General features: G+C 45.9%; 1 protein-coding gene and 1 pseudogene across 5 annotated transcripts in view; one reads left to right on the plus strand and one right to left on the minus strand.

Annotated features, from left to right (window-relative positions):
- Window positions 1-636: 636 nt before the first annotated feature.
- The window catches only part of INPP5B (inositol polyphosphate-5-phosphatase B), a 47609-nt gene continuing 27631 nt past the window's right edge, over window positions 637-20614 (minus strand). For 3 of the 5 annotated variants that reach the window (XM_044237846.1, XM_044237847.1, XM_044237844.1), the window contains 14 exons: window positions 19531-19698; window positions 18552-18653; window positions 17258-17372; window positions 16799-16915; window positions 15639-15826; window positions 14030-14141; window positions 11477-11586; window positions 10189-10324; window positions 8578-8688; window positions 7479-7641; window positions 6432-6667; window positions 5344-5457; window positions 3421-3505; window positions 2565-3055 (listed from right to left, as the gene is read on the minus strand). In XM_044237846.1, the coding sequence (XP_044093781.1) occupies window positions 2580-3055; window positions 3421-3505; window positions 5344-5457; window positions 6432-6667; window positions 7479-7641; window positions 8578-8688; window positions 10189-10324; window positions 11477-11586; window positions 14030-14141; window positions 15639-15826; window positions 16799-16915; window positions 17258-17372; window positions 18552-18653; window positions 19531-19698 (2233 nt within the window). In that variant the 3' untranslated portion in view covers window positions 2565-2579. Of the gene's footprint in view, window positions 1489-1736; window positions 1849-2558; window positions 3056-3420; window positions 3506-5343; window positions 5458-6431; window positions 6668-7478; window positions 7642-8577; window positions 8689-10188; window positions 10325-11476; window positions 11587-14029; window positions 14142-15638; window positions 15827-16798; window positions 16916-17257; window positions 17373-18551; window positions 18654-19530; window positions 19699-20614 lie in introns of those variants that run through there. The other 2 variants (XM_044237848.1, XM_044237843.1) reach the window with 2 other exon arrangements.
- On the plus strand, window positions 4501-4575 carry LOC122901590 (annotated as a pseudogene).

Here is a 20614-nt window from a genome sequence, read left to right on the forward strand (position 1 = left end):
AGGCAGAAGGAGATGGGAGAGAATCTCAAACCGACTCTGCCATGAGCAAGGAGTGAGGAGTGGGATGTGGGGCTCGATCCCATGACCCTGAGATCACGATCTGAGCCAAAACCAAAAGTCAGATGTTCAACCAACTGTGCCACCCAGGCGCCCCTCTCCTATCTTTTTTCAATCCCTGTTACATCTGTTAGAACCTCCCAGCAGCCACTGCCTGATTTTCCCATAAGCTACTTCTCTAGAATATTCAGAGTGGGACAACTCTGAAACTAGATTAGAGTTAAGGTGTTCAGGTCATGCCTGTACATCTCTTGCTTGAAAACTATGAATGGTGATTGTTACCCACCAGACAACTGCCTCTTTGGTCCCCTGACCAGTTGCCCCAATGCTTAAGCCACAAAAGGTCCAGCAGCCATCTCTTAAGAGACAGAAACAAGGCACCTGGCAGCTCAGTCAGTTAAGCATCTGTCTTTGGCTCAGGTCATGATCCCCCCAGTCGGGGAATCCAACCCTGAGTAGGGCACCCCACTCAGCGGGCAGTCCACTTCTCCCTCTCCTCCCCACTTACTCTCTGACACTATCTCTGTCTCTCTCTCTCAAATAAAATCTTTTAAAAAAAGATTAAAACATACAAACAACCACTGTTAAAAATACATTTATCATTAAAATATATTACATATATGAGAGAGGGGATGCATCATATACAGTTTGGAGGATTGTTGACCCGGAAAATTCCATTTGTTTCCCCAAACACCACTTTCTTCAGTACCTTCATTTTTAAGCCACTGTATTGCCCTCAGAGGCTGAGTGGCCAGCCTCAGAGTTGTTTAGTCACATCTGAGTAGGAAAGGGGGTAGGGTTTTTATATACATATATATACACACGTCCTTAGAGCCCTGGAAGCATCTGGGTGACTGTGATCTGTTTATCCAGCAGATTCCACTTGCATTCTTGCTGTCCAATTCATTCTCCCTTTAGGACCCCAAAGTTTGTTCAAATATCTGTTCAAGGGGAGCCCAGCTCAAGCTACAGGGAAGGCACTGACTATGTCCTGAAGGCAGGCTTCAGTGAGTGAGAACAAGAAACAGAGTTATTTAAAATCTTTAAAGTTTAAAAAAATAGATCTGTGTTAAATAACTGAAGTTGAACATTGACAGTCGGTTTTATTGTGGCGGATTTCCCCCATGTCTTCAGAACTCAGGGTGACAGGACTGTGACAGCCATGGTGGGGCGGGGGATGGTGTCAGGGCTCAGGAAATAGGCAGTTGCCGCTTTTGCTTCCAAGACACCTCACATCTTGTTGTGGTAGTTCTTGATCTTAAACAGGTGGGGCTGGTAATTGACTGCTTCGAGTAAAAGAGGAGAGGAGACAGGCTCAGGGTGAGTTGCAGAGGAACAGGTGAATAAATTCTTGAGCCTTCTTCTTCTCTGCCATGTCAGGCTTTTGGTGACCAGCTGGGTTTCGAAGCAGTAAGCCGCCAAATACACTAGCTGCATGAAACACACAGAAGACAAATGATTCAGCAAAAGAAACGCTACTAATTCTTGTGTTGTTGAGTTGGGAGGAGTACCTGAAAGCATTATTTTCTGCTTGGAAAAAAACTGTGTGAGGGTAAACTTGGCCCAGAGCTAGAGATTTTAGTTCCACTGCAGTGGTCTTGGGACCTTCCTCAAGCACACTTCTCATAATGAGTCTCTCAATATACAGAGATCTTTCCCACAGAAACTTGACTACTTACCTAGAATATTCTCATCCAAGTGATTTTTTGCTGATTTTTTCAGCAGTTCTCGCAGAAATGCCATCAAGTAGTTGAAGACATTTTGGTGGAATGTAGGGAGAGTAGAAATGACCTGAAAGAGGGAGAACGGGGATTTGTCTTTTCATTCATTCATTCAAACATTTGTCAGACATGTGCTATGTTCCAGGAGCTGAGTACATGATCCAAGGGACATGAGTAAGACTGTGCACAGGAAACTCCGATCACTTACCACTTGGCACAAGAGTCAAAAGAGAAGCACAGATCAAGTGCTTTGTGAATTTAGAGCTCAATAGCTTAACTATGTGCTCTCAAAAGGTTTATGGGAATAGAATAAGTTATAAGCTAGGTCTTGAATATAAGATAAAATTGGACCTGCAGAGGTAAGGACTAGGGCATTTGGGGCAAAAGAAAGTATAAAAAAATGCAAGAGAAGGAACACAGTGAGATAAGGAGAGAGAATACACAGAGAAGTCAATTTTTAGCAGGACACCCCTTGAACAGGTGCTAAGCCTGGAGGGATGGATCAGGCTAGAACTCGATGAGTACTCCAACTATCTGTGTATCATCTTTATCACTTAGGAGGCTTGTACAAGAAATATTCCAAAAGAGATTCCAATTCAGTGGATGTGGGGTGAGACTCTGGAACCTGTATTATTAGCAAGTTTTCTAGATTATTCCACCATGGCCTGTTACATGTGTGAACCATTAGGCCAGACGGTTAAAAGTCTTGCCTATTTGTTTAAGAAAATCATTCACTGGCAATGGAGAGCCAAGCGTGGTTTTTGACCAAGAGGGACGTGATGAGAGCTTTCGAGCGTGTGATCAGATTGCGGTATGAGAAACAATTGAGCAGAGGGAGAGCCAGAACGCAGAGCTTAGAACCAAGGTGAGTGGATGAGAATGGAAGACAGGTGACAGATCAAGGGAACTGGGCATGGGGGAGGTGAGCAGAGGACAACTCAGGAATGACTCAGGTTTCTGGGATGAGTCACTGGAATTCAGGGTGAAGCCACTAAAAGAAAAGGGGACGTGAGAAGAACAGGTTCGGGAAGGAGAGCTATGAAGCTGAGCTGCTAGGACACTGTATTTGAGGAACGGCGCCCACTCTGTTCCCTCAGGTCCTGTGAAGCCCAGGGCTGCAGTACCTGAATGCTCAACGCTTCTCCTCACCTGTTTACTCGCGGTGTAGTTGCCAGAACATTCCAGGCAGTTATGGTAGGTGCTGTAGCAGATGACAGGCTCTGGCAGGCTCTCCAGGAAAAGCAGCAGGGCTTCAGCTACGGAATGATTGCTGGCGGCTTTTGGCCCATCGTTAAGGAACTGGCAATGCCATGCCATGGTTAGGAAAAGGCCCAGGAGTGAGCACATGCCAGACGTGCTTGCTGCCTGCCCAGGAAGGCTCTCTGCTCAGAGCTAGGATGCCAGCCTGACATAGCGAAGGGGCCAAGCTGCTTGTCAGCTTAGCTGGGCCCTCCTGAGTTCCTGCTATATTGGTGGATTAAAGTTGTAAAGTCTTCTCTATGCAAACTTTAAGTAAGAAAAATATGACAGCTGAGGACATAAGATATGATTTTGAGCCTTAAAATCATAATCTTTCTTTTCTCTCACCTCTTAATCATATTCACACATACACACGCACGCATGCACAAATGTCTGAGGATACAGAGGCTTTCAATCATTCCAGTATCCAAACAGTCCCTGATATGCTCAAATTCTGACCTCAGGCCTGGCTGCTGGAACAGATCTTCCTGCAAAAAGAAAGTCACCAAATAATTACATTCTCAGAAAATCAATCATGATCTCCTGACCTAGAAATATGATCACCACCAAGGTGCAAAAAAGGGGCAGTGAAGTGAGGCCTTTGAATCAACTGGTAAACAATCTGAAAAAGTTAGGGCTGATGCAACGAGCTCATCCTGCCGGCCTTCCTAAGCATGCTCCCAGGACAGGTCTTTAAAGTGATAAAACATCTATTATAAAACAATAGGTAGGGAATACTACTCATAACAGCAAGGGAAAACTGAAAACGGTTTCCTGCAGTGTTGTGGAAGGATTAACCAGAAAAAGGAAAATGTGAAGAAAATATGTCATTTATAAGATGGAGAAAGTTAAAAAGATACAACCTTGCTTTGTGAAAAAAAGATTACGGCAATAAAGGTATTTCCAGGGGCACCTGGGTGGCTCTGGGTTAAGCCTCTGCCTTCGCTCAGGTCATGATGGCAGGGTCCTGGAACCAAGCCCCGCATCAGGCTCTCCGCTCAGTGGGAAGCCTGCTTCCCCCTCTCTCTCTCTGCCTGCCTCTCTGCCTACTTGTGATCTCTCTGTGTCAAATAAATAAAATCTTTAAAAATAAAGTAAAATAAAGGTATTTCCATTAGTCCTAGCATGCTTTATATTCATTTGTTTTCTTAAATGACTTAATGCCACTTAACTGAATAATAATATTCTATGTATTGTTCAAGTACACTTGAAAGGAGCTCCATGGAGAACATAAGACTACTAGCACAGTACTTAAGAATGTGACTTCTGCAGGGCGCCTGGGTGGCTCAGTCGCTGGGCATCTGCCTTTGGCTCAGGTCATGATCCCAGGGTCCTGGGGTCGAGTCCCACATCAGGCTCCCTGCTCAGCAGGAGACCTGCTTGTCCCTCTCCTACTCCCCCCTGCTTGTGTTCCCTCTCTCACTGTCTCTCTGTCAAACACATAAATAAAATCTTTTAAAAAAAAAAAAAGAATGTAACTTCTGTGCTCTCTTTGGCAGCACATACGCTAAAATTAGGACAACACAGAGAAGATTAGCATGGCTCCTGTGTGAGATTGTAGACTCCCTAGGTTCAAATCCCCATCCTGCCCAGTTATCAGCTTTGGGATCCTGACCAAGTTACGTAGCCTTCTGGACCTCAGTTCTTCATCTGAGAGCTATCGGGAGAACAAACTGAGGCAATGCTGTTAAACACTTAGAATAGTATTTGGGGACACTGTAATAAGAAGTGTGAGCGAGGGTAGAGTAAAAAGACATGTCAAGAATTTATGTTGCTCCCAAGCAGTAGAGCTGTGGTAGACTACAGTTTCTACTAGTCTCCCTATACGAATGAGTCAGTGATACAGACTGATCTGATCTCATGAAGCTGGCTCAAATCACTCTAGAAATCAGGACTCATGACTCCTGGCCTGGGGGCTCCATCTGGTCTCCTGCCTCTGTCTGGCTTAACAAGGAATTAGCCCCTCCCATTTCCATAAACTGTCAAGAGTTCCTCAAAAGGATAGGCTGATGTTCTGAGAAGGCTCCAGATGGCTTTGTACTGGGAGGACCCCAGAGGCCAGGGAAGGGTACATGTTGTGCCGTGAAGGCCATCCTATACCAGGCTGCTTCCTTTGGGGGGGTAATCAAGTGCTCTATGTAATAGCAAAGTCTCCTGGGGGTGTGAAACATGACTCTATCTGTCCCCAACTCACTCCCTTGGAAAGCGATAGCTTTCCACAGATTTGTTGGGGTAAAATCTTCTTATACCCTAAGTTCTTGGGGTTGATGTTCTTCCCCAAGGCAGTCTGGCTTCAATCAGTTCTGATTGCTTAACTACCACCTACCTGCTGGATAGCATTTTGGTACAGGTAATCAACCATCATCCAGAGCTCTTTGGGAATTCCCAAGGGGTTCTCCAACTGGACCCCATCATCTTCAGTCTGTAGGGGCATCAGAGTCTGAAAAGAAATGAAAAGCAGAGGCGCCTGGGTGGCTCAAGCGTTCAGCTCCAGTCACAGTCCCTGAGTCCTGGGATCGAGCCCCACATCAGACGCCCTGCTCAGCGGGAAGCCTGCTTCTCCCTCTCCCTCTCCCCCTGCTTGTGTTCCCTCTCTCGCTGTGTCTCCCTCTGTCAACTAAATAAATAAAAGCTTTAAAAAAAAAAAAAAGAAAAAGCATAACACGAAGGCCCGCCCATGGACCTTCTGATAGGCTGGCTCCGATAATGGGGCAGCAAACCTGCAGAGGAAGGGATGCACTTCAATCCCCTAAGCAAACATGCTACAGGCAAAAAAAAAAAAACAAAACTAGGTGACACAATCAAGGTACCAGAAGGTGATTTTTGAGAATTAGGAGTGGGTTATGACAAGCAGTTTCAATAAATCAGGTGAAATATGCATGATCATCTTTGAAAAAACATCCTGCCAACAGCATTTCACTGTCAGAAACAGGGAGACAGTGTGGTCTGGTGCGGTAAGGGCAGAGATTTGGGAGTCCAAAAACCCTAATGTAGGAGCCAGGTCCACTGCTAACTCACCGCGTGACTGCGAACAATCACTCTCCTTACTGGGCCTCTGTTTTCATCTTATATAAGGGAGAGGATAGAAGCCAAGAGTCCCTAAGTTAAAAAGTCCATTGGAACGGGGCAGGGGGTGGGATATGCCTATTACTATAAATCTGTTCTGAAGTAGAGCCCTTGGATTCAAACTGTCTCCACAGAAGTCCTTTGCATCTCAGAAAATTTAGTTCAGGATGATGAGGAAGCCGTGATTAAAACAAAAAAAGGAATAAAATCACAGGCCTGGGAAACTTCATATCTTACTATCCATGGCTGAGTTTCTCTAATGTACTATGTGTGAAAAAATTGAGAATATCTTGCTTCACTGGCTCGGCTGCTACAGTTCTAGATGCTTCCATACGTCATGTAACTTACCAGCTCTCTAATTGTTTCCAGTGGCAGTTCCAAGATTGGTTCCCTCATGTAGCACAGTGTATGAATGGGAGATCCAAAACAGCTGGGCAGGTAGTTCCCAGACACAGACAAGAAGTAATCCTTGCCCCTGTCCAAGTGCAAAACCAGAATGTCTTCGATTTTGTCTTCACCTGAGTTGAGCTTTGTAGCCGTGGTCTTATTTACAAATAGCTCCAATTCAATCTCAACAGCAGAATCTGAAGAAAAACATTAAAAGTAATGTTGGCTGGTGGGAGGCCAGGAGGAAAGGGGGAAAGAGGACAGCAGGCACAAGGCTCAGGCACAAAGGGCTGGGAAAGGGATTCAGAGGAATCAGCTAACCAGCAGGTATGTATGTGCTTGACATACAAGTCCAAGTGGGGACATGAAAACAACACACAAAAACATGGGAAGAGGCAACTGCTATGAAATTCAAGGACAAAGGAGCACAGCTCAAGTCAGAATTATTAATACAATCAGAAGGCATGGGTCAAAGAGCTTGCCCTGGGACAGGTCAGATGAAGACACCTGATCCAGGAGAAAATACAATGCAAGAAGCAGCCTGTGAATCGTCCACAAAAGAGGCTTCATCCCTCTGCCACACAGCACAACACAGAGTGCAAAGAAGTTAGGGGAAAGACATGAATGGTACATTCCAGGACCAGAGGGAATTTCTGGATTACCACCCCGTTATCTTTCCCTACAAGAGCGGACGCTGGGAGCTGATTATAGTGGGGCAGACAGTGAAAATGAGTCCTTCAGGAGCAGCACCTGCTTCCCCGCCATCTTCTGTCTTCTCTTTCTGTGAAATTACGGAACACACACACGGCTGAGAAAGCTTTCCAGGCTGACCTCATGCCCCTTCCTGTTTTATACCTTAAGTACAGATGGCTCCCCCACAGGGCTTTTAGAAGTTTCGATCAGACAGCAAACACTCAGAAACCAAAAGAGCTTACTGGAGAAAAATAAGCAGTCAGGGTAGAGCAGTCCCCAAACCAGCAGCCGGGAGCCTGGGAACGGAGGCCTCACCTGGCAGGAGGAAACCTCGGCTGGGGTTGGCGTTCAGCCACTGCTTACAGTACGACTTCTCATCAGGCTTGTTGATGAATTCAAACTGACAGGGAACTTGTCCATTATGAATTGTAAAGGACTGTACTTGCAACTGCATGTACTTCACATTCTGAAAACAGAACTGGGAACAGGCCCGGGACCAGTCGGATCAGTGCCCTTTTCTCGGCGACCTGCCCAGCCACCCCAAATGGGCAATCTCTGCCCTTTCTGGAAAGACAATGAAGGACCGCCTCTTTCAAATCATGTTTCTCCTTTAAGTTTTTCCCTAGAAGGCCACAGCCCCATGAAAGACCCGCAGTCTGTGTTTAACCCCAAAACCCAAAAACTTAGGTTGTTTGATAAATAAATTTCCTAAAGGAATCAAAGTTCAAACCTTCTATCTTCTGTGCCCAAAGACCATTTTCAAAATACCCTTTATAAATTTCACCTCCAAACTTGAAGACCAAGCACATCCTTCCAAGTAGCTGGACACCCAGGGCACTAAAAAAATATCCACACCATAAATCCCCATTTGCTTGACTTCCAGGTATTGTCCATCCGGAATGATCTATGCTGTAGCTCTTCCATGAACAATCTTCTGCCCTAACTTGACTTTCCCCACCACAGATCCCTTGTCTACACTGCCTGCCCTCCCCCCATTGCCTCTGTGTGCACCCAAGAAACTCTGACTCAACTTAATCTTGGTCAAAGCAAAATATCAGGAGGAAGACATTCCTTGCAAGAACACAGACCAGCTAAAACCAAAAAAAACACCTTTTGGCTCCTCTGCGCCATCACTTAAATCATGAATGGCCCATGTGTGGGTGAAACCTATGAGCCACAAAGGTTAAAGTCTTCTGATTCAGAAGATCAGGAGAAGAACATAATCTAAACCAACAACCCCACTCCTCTCAGCAACCAGCAGCAGCCTCCCTGGAACCAGAGGCCACATGTCAAAAAGACTGTGGAGTCTGGGGGTCGGACAGGTGGCTCCTGGATTCCTGAAACCTCACAGACGAGATTTAAGTTCTATAAATAGAGGAGCCTGTTACCAATATTGCTAACATGTCCTTCCTACCTCTCGCTTAGAAAGGGACACGGAAGGAATGTTGGCATTTTCCATCTTGTCCAGGGAGCGAATGATCTCCTCCAGAGTCTTCCGGTAACGTTCTTCATTGACCACCTTCACCTGGGAGGCAAATATCGGAGCCTGAGTGCCTTCTGCCCATTTCCTCCTTTTCAGGAAAGAGGACATGCACAGCACCGGGCAAGAACAGCTGGCGGCCACGCAGAAAGTGAAGACTGAATAGATTTAATTAATTAACCAAGAACCCAATTAACAACAGACTCAGGAAGGGTCCTCCAGAGGCCGAGCTTGTGAGGAAGTCAACTGCTTCCTGATGAGCAGGGAGAAGAAACAGGGGTGGAAGTCTGGTGGGCAGCTCTGCCGGCTCGCAGCCCTAGGGCAGAAAAATGTCCAGTGACTAGCTCTAATTCACTTGCTGCTATCCACCAGCCTGTGGTGAGACACTGCTAAGGTTTAATTTCAAATGGCATTTCTCAAGTTTTTGTAACCTATGCTCCAATGGCCAAGATTTCGTCAGGCTTTCCCTTCTGTATTCTGAGTCATAAACACAATTGTTGTCACTTTCCAATACAAAAACTCTGTAATATTCATTAGGCCCTTTTTCAAACTACTCACACCTTCACAGATTCCGATATGCCTCTACCCGAACCCTTGAGAGTGGATAACGTAAAGGAACAAATCACAGAAGAAGAGATAGTAAGCACGAAGATGTTCAACCTCACCAGCAAAATCAAACAAATGTGATTTAGAATAATGAAAGATCTCTTTCTTTTAGCTCACTGGGCTGGCAGAAATTTAAGATGGCTAAACTCCAATATTAGCCAGGGTGGGGGAAATAAGCTCATACAGAGTTGGCAGACGGGAGGAGGAGGAAGCTCTACCTTTACTGACATGGAAAGATCTGCTAAGACATAGTCAGTAGGAGAAAAAAAAGATACTATCTCAGAACAATATGTATAGAGGTGCCTGGGTGGCTCAGTGGGTTAAAGCCTCTGCCTTCAGCTCAAGTCATGATCCCACGGTCTTGAGATCGAGCCCAGCATCGGGCTCTCTGCTCGTCAGGGAGCCTGCTTTCTCCTTTCTCTCTCTGCCTGCCTCTCTGCCTACTTGTGATCTCTGTCTGTCAAATAAATAAATGAAATCTTTAAAAAAAAAAAAAAAGAACAATATGTATAATATGATCTCTTTTATGAAAAGAAAAAATACCCTCTATGTTGTATATAGAATACTGCCCTGTTTATAAATGCACAGAAAAACTCCTGGAAAAATGCAGGCCAAAAAGCAAAGCGAAACTTGCACAGACAAAGAAATATATAGTAGAATTATACCAAAATAATTATGAATAAAATTTAAATATAAACAACTCTTTTGGTTTTTTTATTTTTAAATAATCTCTATGCCCAACGTGATGCTCAAACTCACAACCCCAAGATCAAGAGTTGCATGCTCCACGGACTAAGCCAGCCAGGTGCCCCTAAAAATAATTTTTAAAAGCTTTCTCACACAGGGTGGAGGAGAAGACCAGAACGACAAAAGTGGTCTTCGTTATAGGAACCAATTCCCCATAGGGGTGCTCAGGATGGGTGTCGGCTGCCCACCTACCCCAATGTCAAACACCGAGCTGACAGGCTTGTGGTCGCTGGTCTTCAGGCCCATGTGGCTCTGGTAACTCAGCTGAGTGATGTTCTTCCCTTTCCAGAGGACCCGGTCACACCAGGCAGGAGCACGACACTTCTCACTGAAATGCAAAGTCCGCACTGGGGCCCCCACACAGGCAAGCACATCCACTGCCTGGCCAGTGCCCCGGGGCAGCTGGGGAATGACCAGGCAGGGCCTACAAGTCCAGGTGACCCCAGGGTCCCAAGAAGGCACAGAGATTCGGGCCCACCAGGGGATAGCATATCCCATCACCCAAGACAGCCGTGAGGGCTCCAAGCCAAATGCTGTTCAGAATGAATCTCTGTTCTTTACCTTCCTATGGGGAGGAGATGAAAAAAAGCAATCTGGAAGTAAGTACTCCGTGGTCCTTAAAACATGGTGCTTGACACAGCCTCTCAATTCTTACTGCCTCAGTTATAATCCTGGTTCTAGGCTAGCCTGCTTGGGAGGCTCTATACCTTACTTTTTTTCTCTTCTTTTACAATTTTATTTTTAAGTAATCGCTACACCCAATGTGGGGCTTGAACTCATGACCCCAAGATCAAGAGTGGCTCAAGAGCTGCCTGAGCCAGCCAGGCACCCTTTGGAAGGCTCTTTACTTTTTGCCTGCCTCAGTTCCCCGATCTAGAAGCTGACGATGATAAATCACACCTCTTTCAGCTGGCAGATGAAGACTAAGTGAGGTCACAGAAGTCAAGTGCATGAAATAATGTGAAGCATACCAGAAGCACTAACGAAAAGTGATAAACTCCTATGTAATGACCAAGTATAAGCTAAGTGGGCTGGAGTCATCCTATCCCCCTAAGCATAGCTGGAAAGTAAATTAGTACAGAACAAAGGCTAAGGCACTCAAAAAGAAAACATGCAGGAAGACAGAGCTGCTGAATGAGCAGATGCTGCCAGAAAATGTCTGACCAGGGGCACCTGGGTGGCTCAGTGGGTTAATAAGCCTCTGCCTTCGGCTCAGGTCATGATCTCCGGGTCCTGGATTGAGCCCCGAGTAAGGCGCTCTGCTCAGTGGGGAGCCTGCTTCCCCCCTTCTCTCTGTCTACCTGCCTTTCTGTCTACTTGTGCTCTCTCTCTCTCTGTCAAAGAAAATGTCTGACCAGAGCACAAAACACGGGGAAGTCACAGGAATCCTATCACCTTCTGTAGGCCAATGGGGACAAGAGCTTCCCTGAATTTTGGGGTTTCCATTTGCTCAGCCCCCTGGAAGCAGCCCCCTACCTACCTGGTATCCCAGTCATCGGAGCCAGTATCATACTTATAGGTAGGCTGGAACGTGAGTTTGCCTTCAATGAAGCCTTCAAAGACAGCCTTGGTAGCCATCTGAGTTTTCAGCTACAAGAAGAGATGGAAGGGAAAAAAAAAAAAAAAATCATCTCAGAATAAAAAAGTCAAACCTTGAATTAGCAGAGGAAAGGAAATCAATCTGGAATCTGAACCCTAACCCAAAGGGAAAGGCCCAGGAGAAAGCTATCCTGGAAGATCTTGACAGCTAACTCCTAGGAAGGGGAGCGAGCTGACAATTCCTTTGCCTGTTGTACCGTTTTGTGTGTGTGTGTGTGTGTGTGTGTGTGTGTGTGTTGTTATTATTTTTTAAGATTTTATTTATTTATTTGACAGACAGAGATCACAAGTAGGCAGAGGCAGGCAGAGAGAGAGAGAGAGAGAGAGAAGCAGGCTCCCTGCTGAGCAGAGAGCCCTATCCGAGGCTTGATCCCAAGACCCTGAGATCATGACCTAGGCCACAGGCAGAGGCTTAACCCACTGAGCCACCCAGGGGCCCCTGTTGTACCATTTTTAAGGCTCTTTTATAAGAGGATATTTGTATCCAGGGGGCCTGAGTACCATCTTGCTGAGATGTCCCTAAGAGGATCAGGTACCAACAGAAAAAGGTCTGGGAAGATACTACCCAAAAAGCAAAGGGGAACTTCCAGGTATCTAAAAATAAATAGCAGAACGGGCACCTGGGTGGCTCAGTGGGTTAAGCCTCTGCCTTCAGCTCAGGTCATGATCTCAGGTCATGATCTCTGGGATCGAGGCCCACATCAGGCTCTCTGCTCAGTGGGGAGCCTGTTTCCTCCTCTCTCTCTACCTGCCTCTCTGCCTACCTGTGACCTCTCTCTCTCTCTCTCTCAAATAAATAAATAAAATCTTAAAAAAATAAAAATAAAAATAAATAGCAGAAGGATACCAAAACATGTATGAATTAAATTTAAACAATCTTCTAAAGGAGTTTATCAAACAAGTTACACGAACTAGGGGAAGCTCTGTGCCTTGACTTCCCCCATTCGCAAATTGTGGATTTGTAACAGAATCTGCCACTCAGGACTGTTGGAAAGAACTGTCAACTTAGAAGGGCATCTGGAACATTCTGAGAACAGCCAGCATTCCTCCCACTATACTCATTTTAGGGACTTCCTCCAGATCACACTCGCAGCAAGATTAACAACCACAGGTGTTCCTCTGTCCTCCCTGGAGGACCAAGCTCGGCCCTATGAGGACTGATGAAGAACTTTCAGCTAACACTGGAGACAGGGGGCAGCTACTCAGGGAACAACAATTGCCAAATTCCCCAAAACATGAATTCCTAAAAAAAAAAACTCCTAAGGGAAAACCCACAGAAATAATAAAAATGGAGATATTAATGTAGGATGATTCTTAAATCAGTATACATAGACCTTAAAACCATCTGGGAAGTAGAGAACACACGGAACAGGTACTGTTACCTGAAGAAAGACCAGGAAAAAAATAATAAATAAAAATTTAAAAAATAAATAAATCAATAAATGAACCTGGGGGAGGGGGGAAATAGAAAAGAAGGCAAGAGGCAGTGGGCATGAAACCACCAGGGAAGTTAGAATGCCTCACTCAGGAATACAGATGCAGTAAACTCAGTTACAGAGTAGACCGGATTAATGCTGAAATAGGGACTAAAGAGGGAAAAAAGGTAATTTACCAAGGAAAGAAACTGGCAAGAAAAATGGTCCAAAAAAGATTATTCCATAAAGAAAGATATAACAAAGTTGATATTTTTTCCCCTTTGACTGATGTGCACCAGGGGACAAAAGGGTTAACAGAAAGATCCAGACTGATGACAATAAGAAGGGGGCTACAGACTAAAATGAAAAGGGACTTTAACATTCTGAACGACTCTGATGATTTGAACAGTCTTGAAACCCACAGAGAAGGGTATAGCCTGACGAAAGTCATCGAGACTCAGGTGGCTCTTGTCCTGTGAAATGGCTAATGCTCCGAGCAAGAAACACTGACCCCAACCACGGCAGAGAACCGCAGCTTACCGAACTGGTTCCTGTGGGACGTGAGGAAATCGGTTCAGGAAGAAGAGTGGTCATTTACACTAGACAAGTCTGGTGAGAGCAGGAGGGGGCAAGGCAGACTCACTCAGAAAACAATTAAATTGTCTTAAACATCCCAAGTGTCTTTAGGAGAAGCTTGGTACCCCTTCACCCCTACCGGAATGAATCAATAAATGGGCACTGGGGAAAGAGGTTGAGAGAGAGAGAGAGAGAGAGAGACTGAGACAGAGAACACACATGCTCTTGCCATCCCCAGGGGGATGAGGCACCTGGAGAGAAGAGCCAGTGGGGTCGGGGGGCGGGGAAGGTGGGGGAACAGCCAGGGACAAGGCTGTTCAGCAACTCCTCGGGGAAGCCTATCCCATCAAGGAAGAAGAGGCTGAGGGTGGGGAAGCCAGGCCTTCCTGCGAGCTCACAGTGGGGGGACAGCTGCCAAAGAAGGCCCAGGAGGCCACGTGTACCTGATCATACGCATACAGGGTTTGAAAGTCCTTCTCCTCGATGAGGTTCTTCACTGTCTCCACGTCCAGCTCTTCTATCCTGTAGTTGAGGTCCCCCAGCCACAAGATCACACTGTGAGGACAGAACACAAAGGCCACAGGTTGGGGAGGGACTTTACCCATCCTACCCGGCGTGCTTCTGAAGGAAGGCCTTTGAGGCCAGCTTCTTGGGAGCTGGGAGGGCACTGACTCTGCTGTTCGGGAAATCTTTTCTCTTGCCACTCCATTTCACGTCACGGCTAACATGCTGCTTACTCAGGGACCTTTTGCTCCAGGTTCATCAGAAACAGCCTTGAGTTGTCCTGGACCGTTTTACGCTGTGTGGTTGGAAAGATAGTCTAATAAGATCTAAAAGCAAGACAACCATTTACCTCATTCCTGGGAAGAGGCACAAAAGATCAAATATTGAGAGTCAGGTCAGTTGCTCGGGGACTCCAAACCAGAGGATGCCATGATGTCGCCTCCATGCACATGACAGTCCACAAATACACTCTCAGCCTTTGTTTCTAGAACTGAGGTGCTCTGAAACAAAGTTCAACCTGTACAGTGGAGTCTGGGTTTAACCCCCACTGTATCATCGGTTGGCTCTTTTTGCAAAGTGGGACAGGTGGTTTGTCACAGCCGCTGCTTCGGGAGAAGGGTAACCGGACATCCCCGAATGACAGCGCACAGCCTGCCAGGTCCAATGCCACGCCATCCGAAGCCAGCAGCCAGGTCATTAAAGAACCCGCACAGCAGGACACACGCACCAAAACAAAAGCATCCACAAGCTCAAAGCGGACAAACTGACATGCGAGTGGCCACCTCCCAAACTAGGGCGCTGGGAGTCCAGCAGAACGGAAGACACACTGCCTGCTAGGTTCCCTGGAGAAGGAAAGCCATCCTGTCAGCTTCCAGAACACCAGTGAGCCCAAGACCGTTCCACCACCGCAGCAGGCGGGATGCGAGGCTTGCATCTGGGGACTCCCCGGCTGACACCATGGCCTCAGGGGCTTGCTTCTTCCTTTGTCTAAAAGAAGTGGCACACGCTTCGAGTGTTACTGTAAAGTCTGAAATTCTAATATGCCCTGACTTGAGACATATAGAACGTCTTAGAGATAAAGAAAACAAAGATTAGCACAAGATGCTCTAAGCAGCTATCACAGCAGCTTTGTAAAGCTGGCTCGAGAGGGAAGGCGGACCACTGCAGTGCAAATCTCAATAACATGTGCTTTTGGAAAGAAAAGACCCATACTATCCTGAAGCCTACTTCTGAAACCCGGACTTGAGACGCTCACTGTCTGGTGGCTTTCCTCGTGGGGTTTAATTCAAGGCAGACCCACGTTAAAATAAATCTTATACGTGTTCTGGGGACAAATGATGTGCAAGAAAGAGTCTAGAGGCCTGCCTGATGGTATGTTAGGACACGGAACATTCCCACGAGACATAACCCACATGTAAGCGAGCGATGGCTAGAATCCCCACTCTGGGAGTGGAAAGCCTCCCCCAAGCACCTCCATGACAAAACAGAGAGGCCCCAATTCCGCAACGTTGGAGCAGTGAACTACTTGGGGTCTGAGCCCAGACTCACTCGTGTTTGCTGATGGTGAGAGGGGGAAGGCCTGGGTCAATCTGACAAAACTGCATTCGAGAACAGATGTCTTTATAGTCCTGGTTCCTCCTCTCATACTCTTCTGTGTGGGCTGCCAAGTGAGAATTCACTACGCAGATGCTGGTGTTGTGGAACTGGAATCTGATGGCCACGCCTCCTTTGTTACCCTACGGGAAAAGAGCCCGGAAGAACGCAATTCACAACGTCAACATGGCTGCCATTTAAATCTGCATGCTTTCAACATATTTTCTCTTCAATATCATCCTGACAGCTAAGTGAAGCAGTTTGTATTTTCATTTAATTTTTTTTTAGAGGGGGAGAGGGAGAGAGACTATCTCCAGCAGACTCCCCACTGAGTGCAGAACCCAACACAGCGCTGAATCTCACGACCCTGGGTTGTGACTGGAGCTGAAATAGAAAATCGGACGCTTAAGCAATGGAGCCACCCAAGGACCCCTACTGTCTCTATTTTAACAGGTAGGTAAACAAATCCAAGAAAGCAGAGTGACCAACCAGTGGCAAAGCTGAGTCCACTTTTCACTATATCACAGGCAAACCACATGCTTGGTCTTCTCCGCAGGAAACTAAGCTCTTGTAGGAGAACCTAAAAGCAGGACTTCATGGGTGCCTGGGTGGCTCAGTGGGTTAAAGCCTCTGCCTTTGGCTCAGGTCATGATCCCAGAGTCCTGGGTTGGAGCCCCACATCGGGTTCCCTGCTCAGCAGGGAGCCTGCTTCCCTTCCTCTCTCTCTGCCTGCCTCTCTGCCTACTTGTGATCTCTGTCAAATAAAATCTTAAAAAAAAAAAAAAAAAAAAAGCAGGACTTCAAGAGCCTCAAGAAGAGGAAATTGCAAACCTATTATCGGCATTCTTTATCTTGGTTTTCTGCAATGTGTTTCATGGGTGAAATGATCACTTCATGATCAGCTGGAGGCTCTGGTGTGGCGCAGACAGGGATGTGCGCCAAACTAGCCAGCAGCTCACGAAATTACAACTTCTAAGTGGTCCGCTCTGTCTCACCCTGCTTAAGGGCACCATTCATCTTGTCACACCAGTCCCCTCGAACTGGGACACACCAGTCACAGTGTCGTGAGAGGCAGGGTTGAAACCTTAGGGATCAAGCATAGCCCCCAAACTCACCATCCTGCCCATGATCCCCGTCCCCACGGTCTCGGCTTCCACCTCGGAGATGTGCGCTGCATGTTCCTGTTTGACATACAACAGCAGCATAATCCCCACCAGTCGGACGAGCTTCACCTGGACAACAGAGCCAGACATTCCCATCACAGCATGAACCAGAAACCAAAAACAGGAAGATACATCCCAGATGAAAAGTGGTGTTGAAGCCGGCCGAGGATGCCAATGTGTTTCCTTCTCCACAGCAGGACACAGGGAACTCACCTGTGCAGCTCACCAAGCATGCTCTGTGATAACCCAAGTAGCCTACCACTGCCCAGACCTGCATCTCTCCTACCCAGAGCGCCTCTTCTGGAGGACTTGGAATTGGAAGAATTAGGATGGGCTTATAATAACGGTGACAGGTCTCAGAATTTCCTTGCATAGCAACATACAATTAAGGGTCACTGACCCCTCGCTTACCTTCGCATACTTGGCATCTGGGTGAAGACCTTCTGACACAGCTTTAAACCACTCTTCCTCCTTCGGGGTATCATGGAAGAAAAAGGCTTCCTTACTCAGATCAAGCTCCTGGAACCTATAATAAGCAGCAAGCAGTCAGACAGTCGAGAAGAGTCGTGTGCAAAACAGCACATCCTCAGATTGGGTGAGCTATGTGTATCCTTGCTTTCCAGCTAAATCACAGGGCCCTCGAGGGGAGAGAAATAAATATGTGGAACCAAGGGACTAAATGCTAAGGAGCTACCAGCGCTTTGACGAGCTGTCACCCACTTCCTCTCTATAACCAGCCTGGGAAGCAGTCAGAAGTGTCTCCATTTTACCCCTGAGACTCCTGATTCACACAAGCAGCAAATGACAAACTGGGGACCATGCCTACATCTAGATCAATTCCAATTCTAGGCCCTTCTCACTTTACTACACAGGCTCCTTTGTTGCCCCCCTCCCCATTCACAGTGCCCAGGACAGGGCTAGTAGGATAATATGTACCGAAGAAAAAATGACTGACTGATGGAGCCTTATAAAAAAAAAAAAGCCAGTCAGTTAAGTGTCTGACTCTTGATTTCGCCTCAGGTCGTGATCCTGAGATCAAGCCCCGCATCAGACTCCACGCTAGGCATAGAACCTGCTTAGGGTTCTCTCTCTCTCTACCTCTCCCTACTTGTGCACTCTCTCTCTCTCTCTCAACAAAATTGAAACAAAAAAATAAATAAAGCTGGGGCGCCTGGGTGGCTCAGTCGGTTAAGCATCTGCCTTCAGTTCTGGTCACGATCCCGGGATCCTGAGATGGAGCCCCACATCAGGCTCCCTGCTCAGCGGGGAGCCCGTTTCTCCCTCTCCCTTTGCCCCTCCCTTCTGTTTCTGCTCTTTCTCTCTGTCAAATAAATAAATAAGATCTTAAAAATAAATAAATAAACAAAGCTAACCTTACTTCCCTGGCAAAAGCTATTTTCGCCTTGTGACCAATAAAGACCCGAACATCTAAGTGATATAAGTCAGTTTGAGTGTAGTAATTTTAACAGAGGGCTGCACAAAATAACAGCATTTAAATGCCAAGCACATCGCTTTAATGATGCCAGAAATTTGTTTAATTCCAGGAAGAACATCAAACAGAGAAGCAGCTGTTATTAAGCACATGGTCATTTTTCAATTCCTTTACCTGCTGTGAGAACTCAGTTATACATTCATGTCCTTGTCCCTTCCCCTCAGCTATATTTTCTGGAGCTGGAGAGGCAGAACTGAGAAGAGAAGCACTCACCCCACACAGTATACATCTGGGGCCGGGATGCCGTGGCTTAGCCAGGGCCGGAGGCCTTCTTTTGGGGACTGGCCATTCACGTTGTATGTTCCCACAAAAAACCTGTCAGCAAAGAGAACGGATCAGTCCCTTGGGAGGACAATGGATGTGATGGGGAAAGCATCCTACGCTGACTCCACCCAGTTTCAGGCTCTCTGGAAACAAATTTTAAGACATTTCCAGACATTGAGCAATGTCACCCCAGACATTGACCAAGGACTGTGACACTGAAGGGTGACTTGCAGTCTGTCATGATAGTTGTTGCTTTTGTGGTAACTTCAAATAGTATGGGCCTACTGTGAACATTGCTATTTAGCCTTGGCAGCCATTAGAGCCATAATCCACAGAATGATTCCTCGGCCTGTGTGTGCTGGGGAAATGAAAGAAAAATGAAAAGTACCTTGGTAATTATCTTCAGAAGGAAAGCAACTGCAGTGTTCACCGTAAGGGATTGTTTGTATACCTGGAAGCAATGTCACTTGGTATTACAGGCCCCGTGCACGGATTTAAAAAGATTTAGCAGAATCCTGCAGCCTCTATTCATTTAACTTTTGGTAGTCCTGTCTAAACAAATTACCAAACACCAATTTCATTTCACTAACTTCAGTTTAAATGACTTCCTTCAAAGGTCCAGAATGACCAAGAGATACACAAATATCAGGATATCGTTCCTTCTTCTGTCCTTTATACCTCTTCAAATACTGCCATAATTATCTGTAAGCTGTGTGACTCCGCTATACCACACCTACCACCATGCCTGGCCAGAAAAGACAGAATAAATGGCTGCTCCTGAAGAGTGAAAGGAAATGATCATTTTGAGAATGCCGGGTGAGATTCTGCAGAAGGATCTGTTTCCAAATCCAGCGTAGGAAGTGAAGTGCTGAAATTTCAGAGCTGAATGATCATTTTATTTTGAAAACAGTCTGCCCAGTTAATCTACCTGAAGTTCTGGATATAGGTATAATCCTCTTCTTTCTGCATGAGACGTGATTTCACTATTGTATCTCGTAGCCCGAACTTCTGCATGGATAAAATGTGAGCCTTGTCTGATACCATGATAGTGGAGGAGCGGACCATGTCGGTGATTTCACTCTTGGATTTATTCTGTCTAGAAAAACAAACAGACAAAACTTTATCACATTCTGATGAATTCCCCATAACAAAATACATGAACATGAAGCTAGAAGTTTTCACACACAAATTGTCTGAGTCACAGAAGACGAACAGAGGCCAAAGTCAAATGTATTTACTAAAACAAACAAACAAACAAAAACAAACTCACTACATCTGTGTGTAATTAAGTAAATTTGTGTGTTGTTGAATGTATATAGCACATTGGTCCAGAGATTTTCTTTTTTTTTTTTAAGATTTTATTTATTTATTTGACAGAGTAGGCAGAGAGGCAGGCAGAGAGAGAGAGGTAAGAAGGCTCCCCGCTGAGCAGAGAGCCCAAAGCAGGGCTTGATCCCAGGACCCTGAGATCATGACCTGAGCTGAAGGCAGAGGCTCAACCCATTGAGCCACCCAGATGCCCCTGATCTGGAGATTTTCTGATAGAGATCTCAGATCGGAGGGGACCTTAAAGACATTTTGATCTAATCCCTTCCTTTCCCAAATAGCAAAAATAAGATCTAGCACCATCCACCCAGCTGGATGGCAGCCGAGTATGGACTAGAACCCAGATGGGACAGTACTCTTTCTAGACCCTACTGCCTCATGTAACAAGTCTATAAAACTACCCAGATCCTTTGACTTGAAAATTCTACTGTAACTCTTTCACACAGGAATAATCCGGAATAAAAGAGGAGCAATGAAAGTTCGCATTTCACGATTATTTATGTAGTTTTAATAGCCAAACTAACAATTATTCAAATGCCAACATTTAAAGTCAAGGAAAATTTAAAAATTGACATATTTACCTAATAGAAGCCCAATAAAAGTGCAAGAAACTTTTGCCGAACATTATTTAATGAATTGAGATATAGAGCACTTGCAACAACTTCTGGCCACAGAAGTATCTGATA

Source organism: Neovison vison, chromosome 2 (assembly GCF_020171115.1).
Source record: "Neovison vison isolate M4711 chromosome 2, ASM_NN_V1, whole genome shotgun sequence".
NCBI lineage: Eukaryota > Metazoa > Chordata > Mammalia > Carnivora > Mustelidae > Neogale > Neogale vison.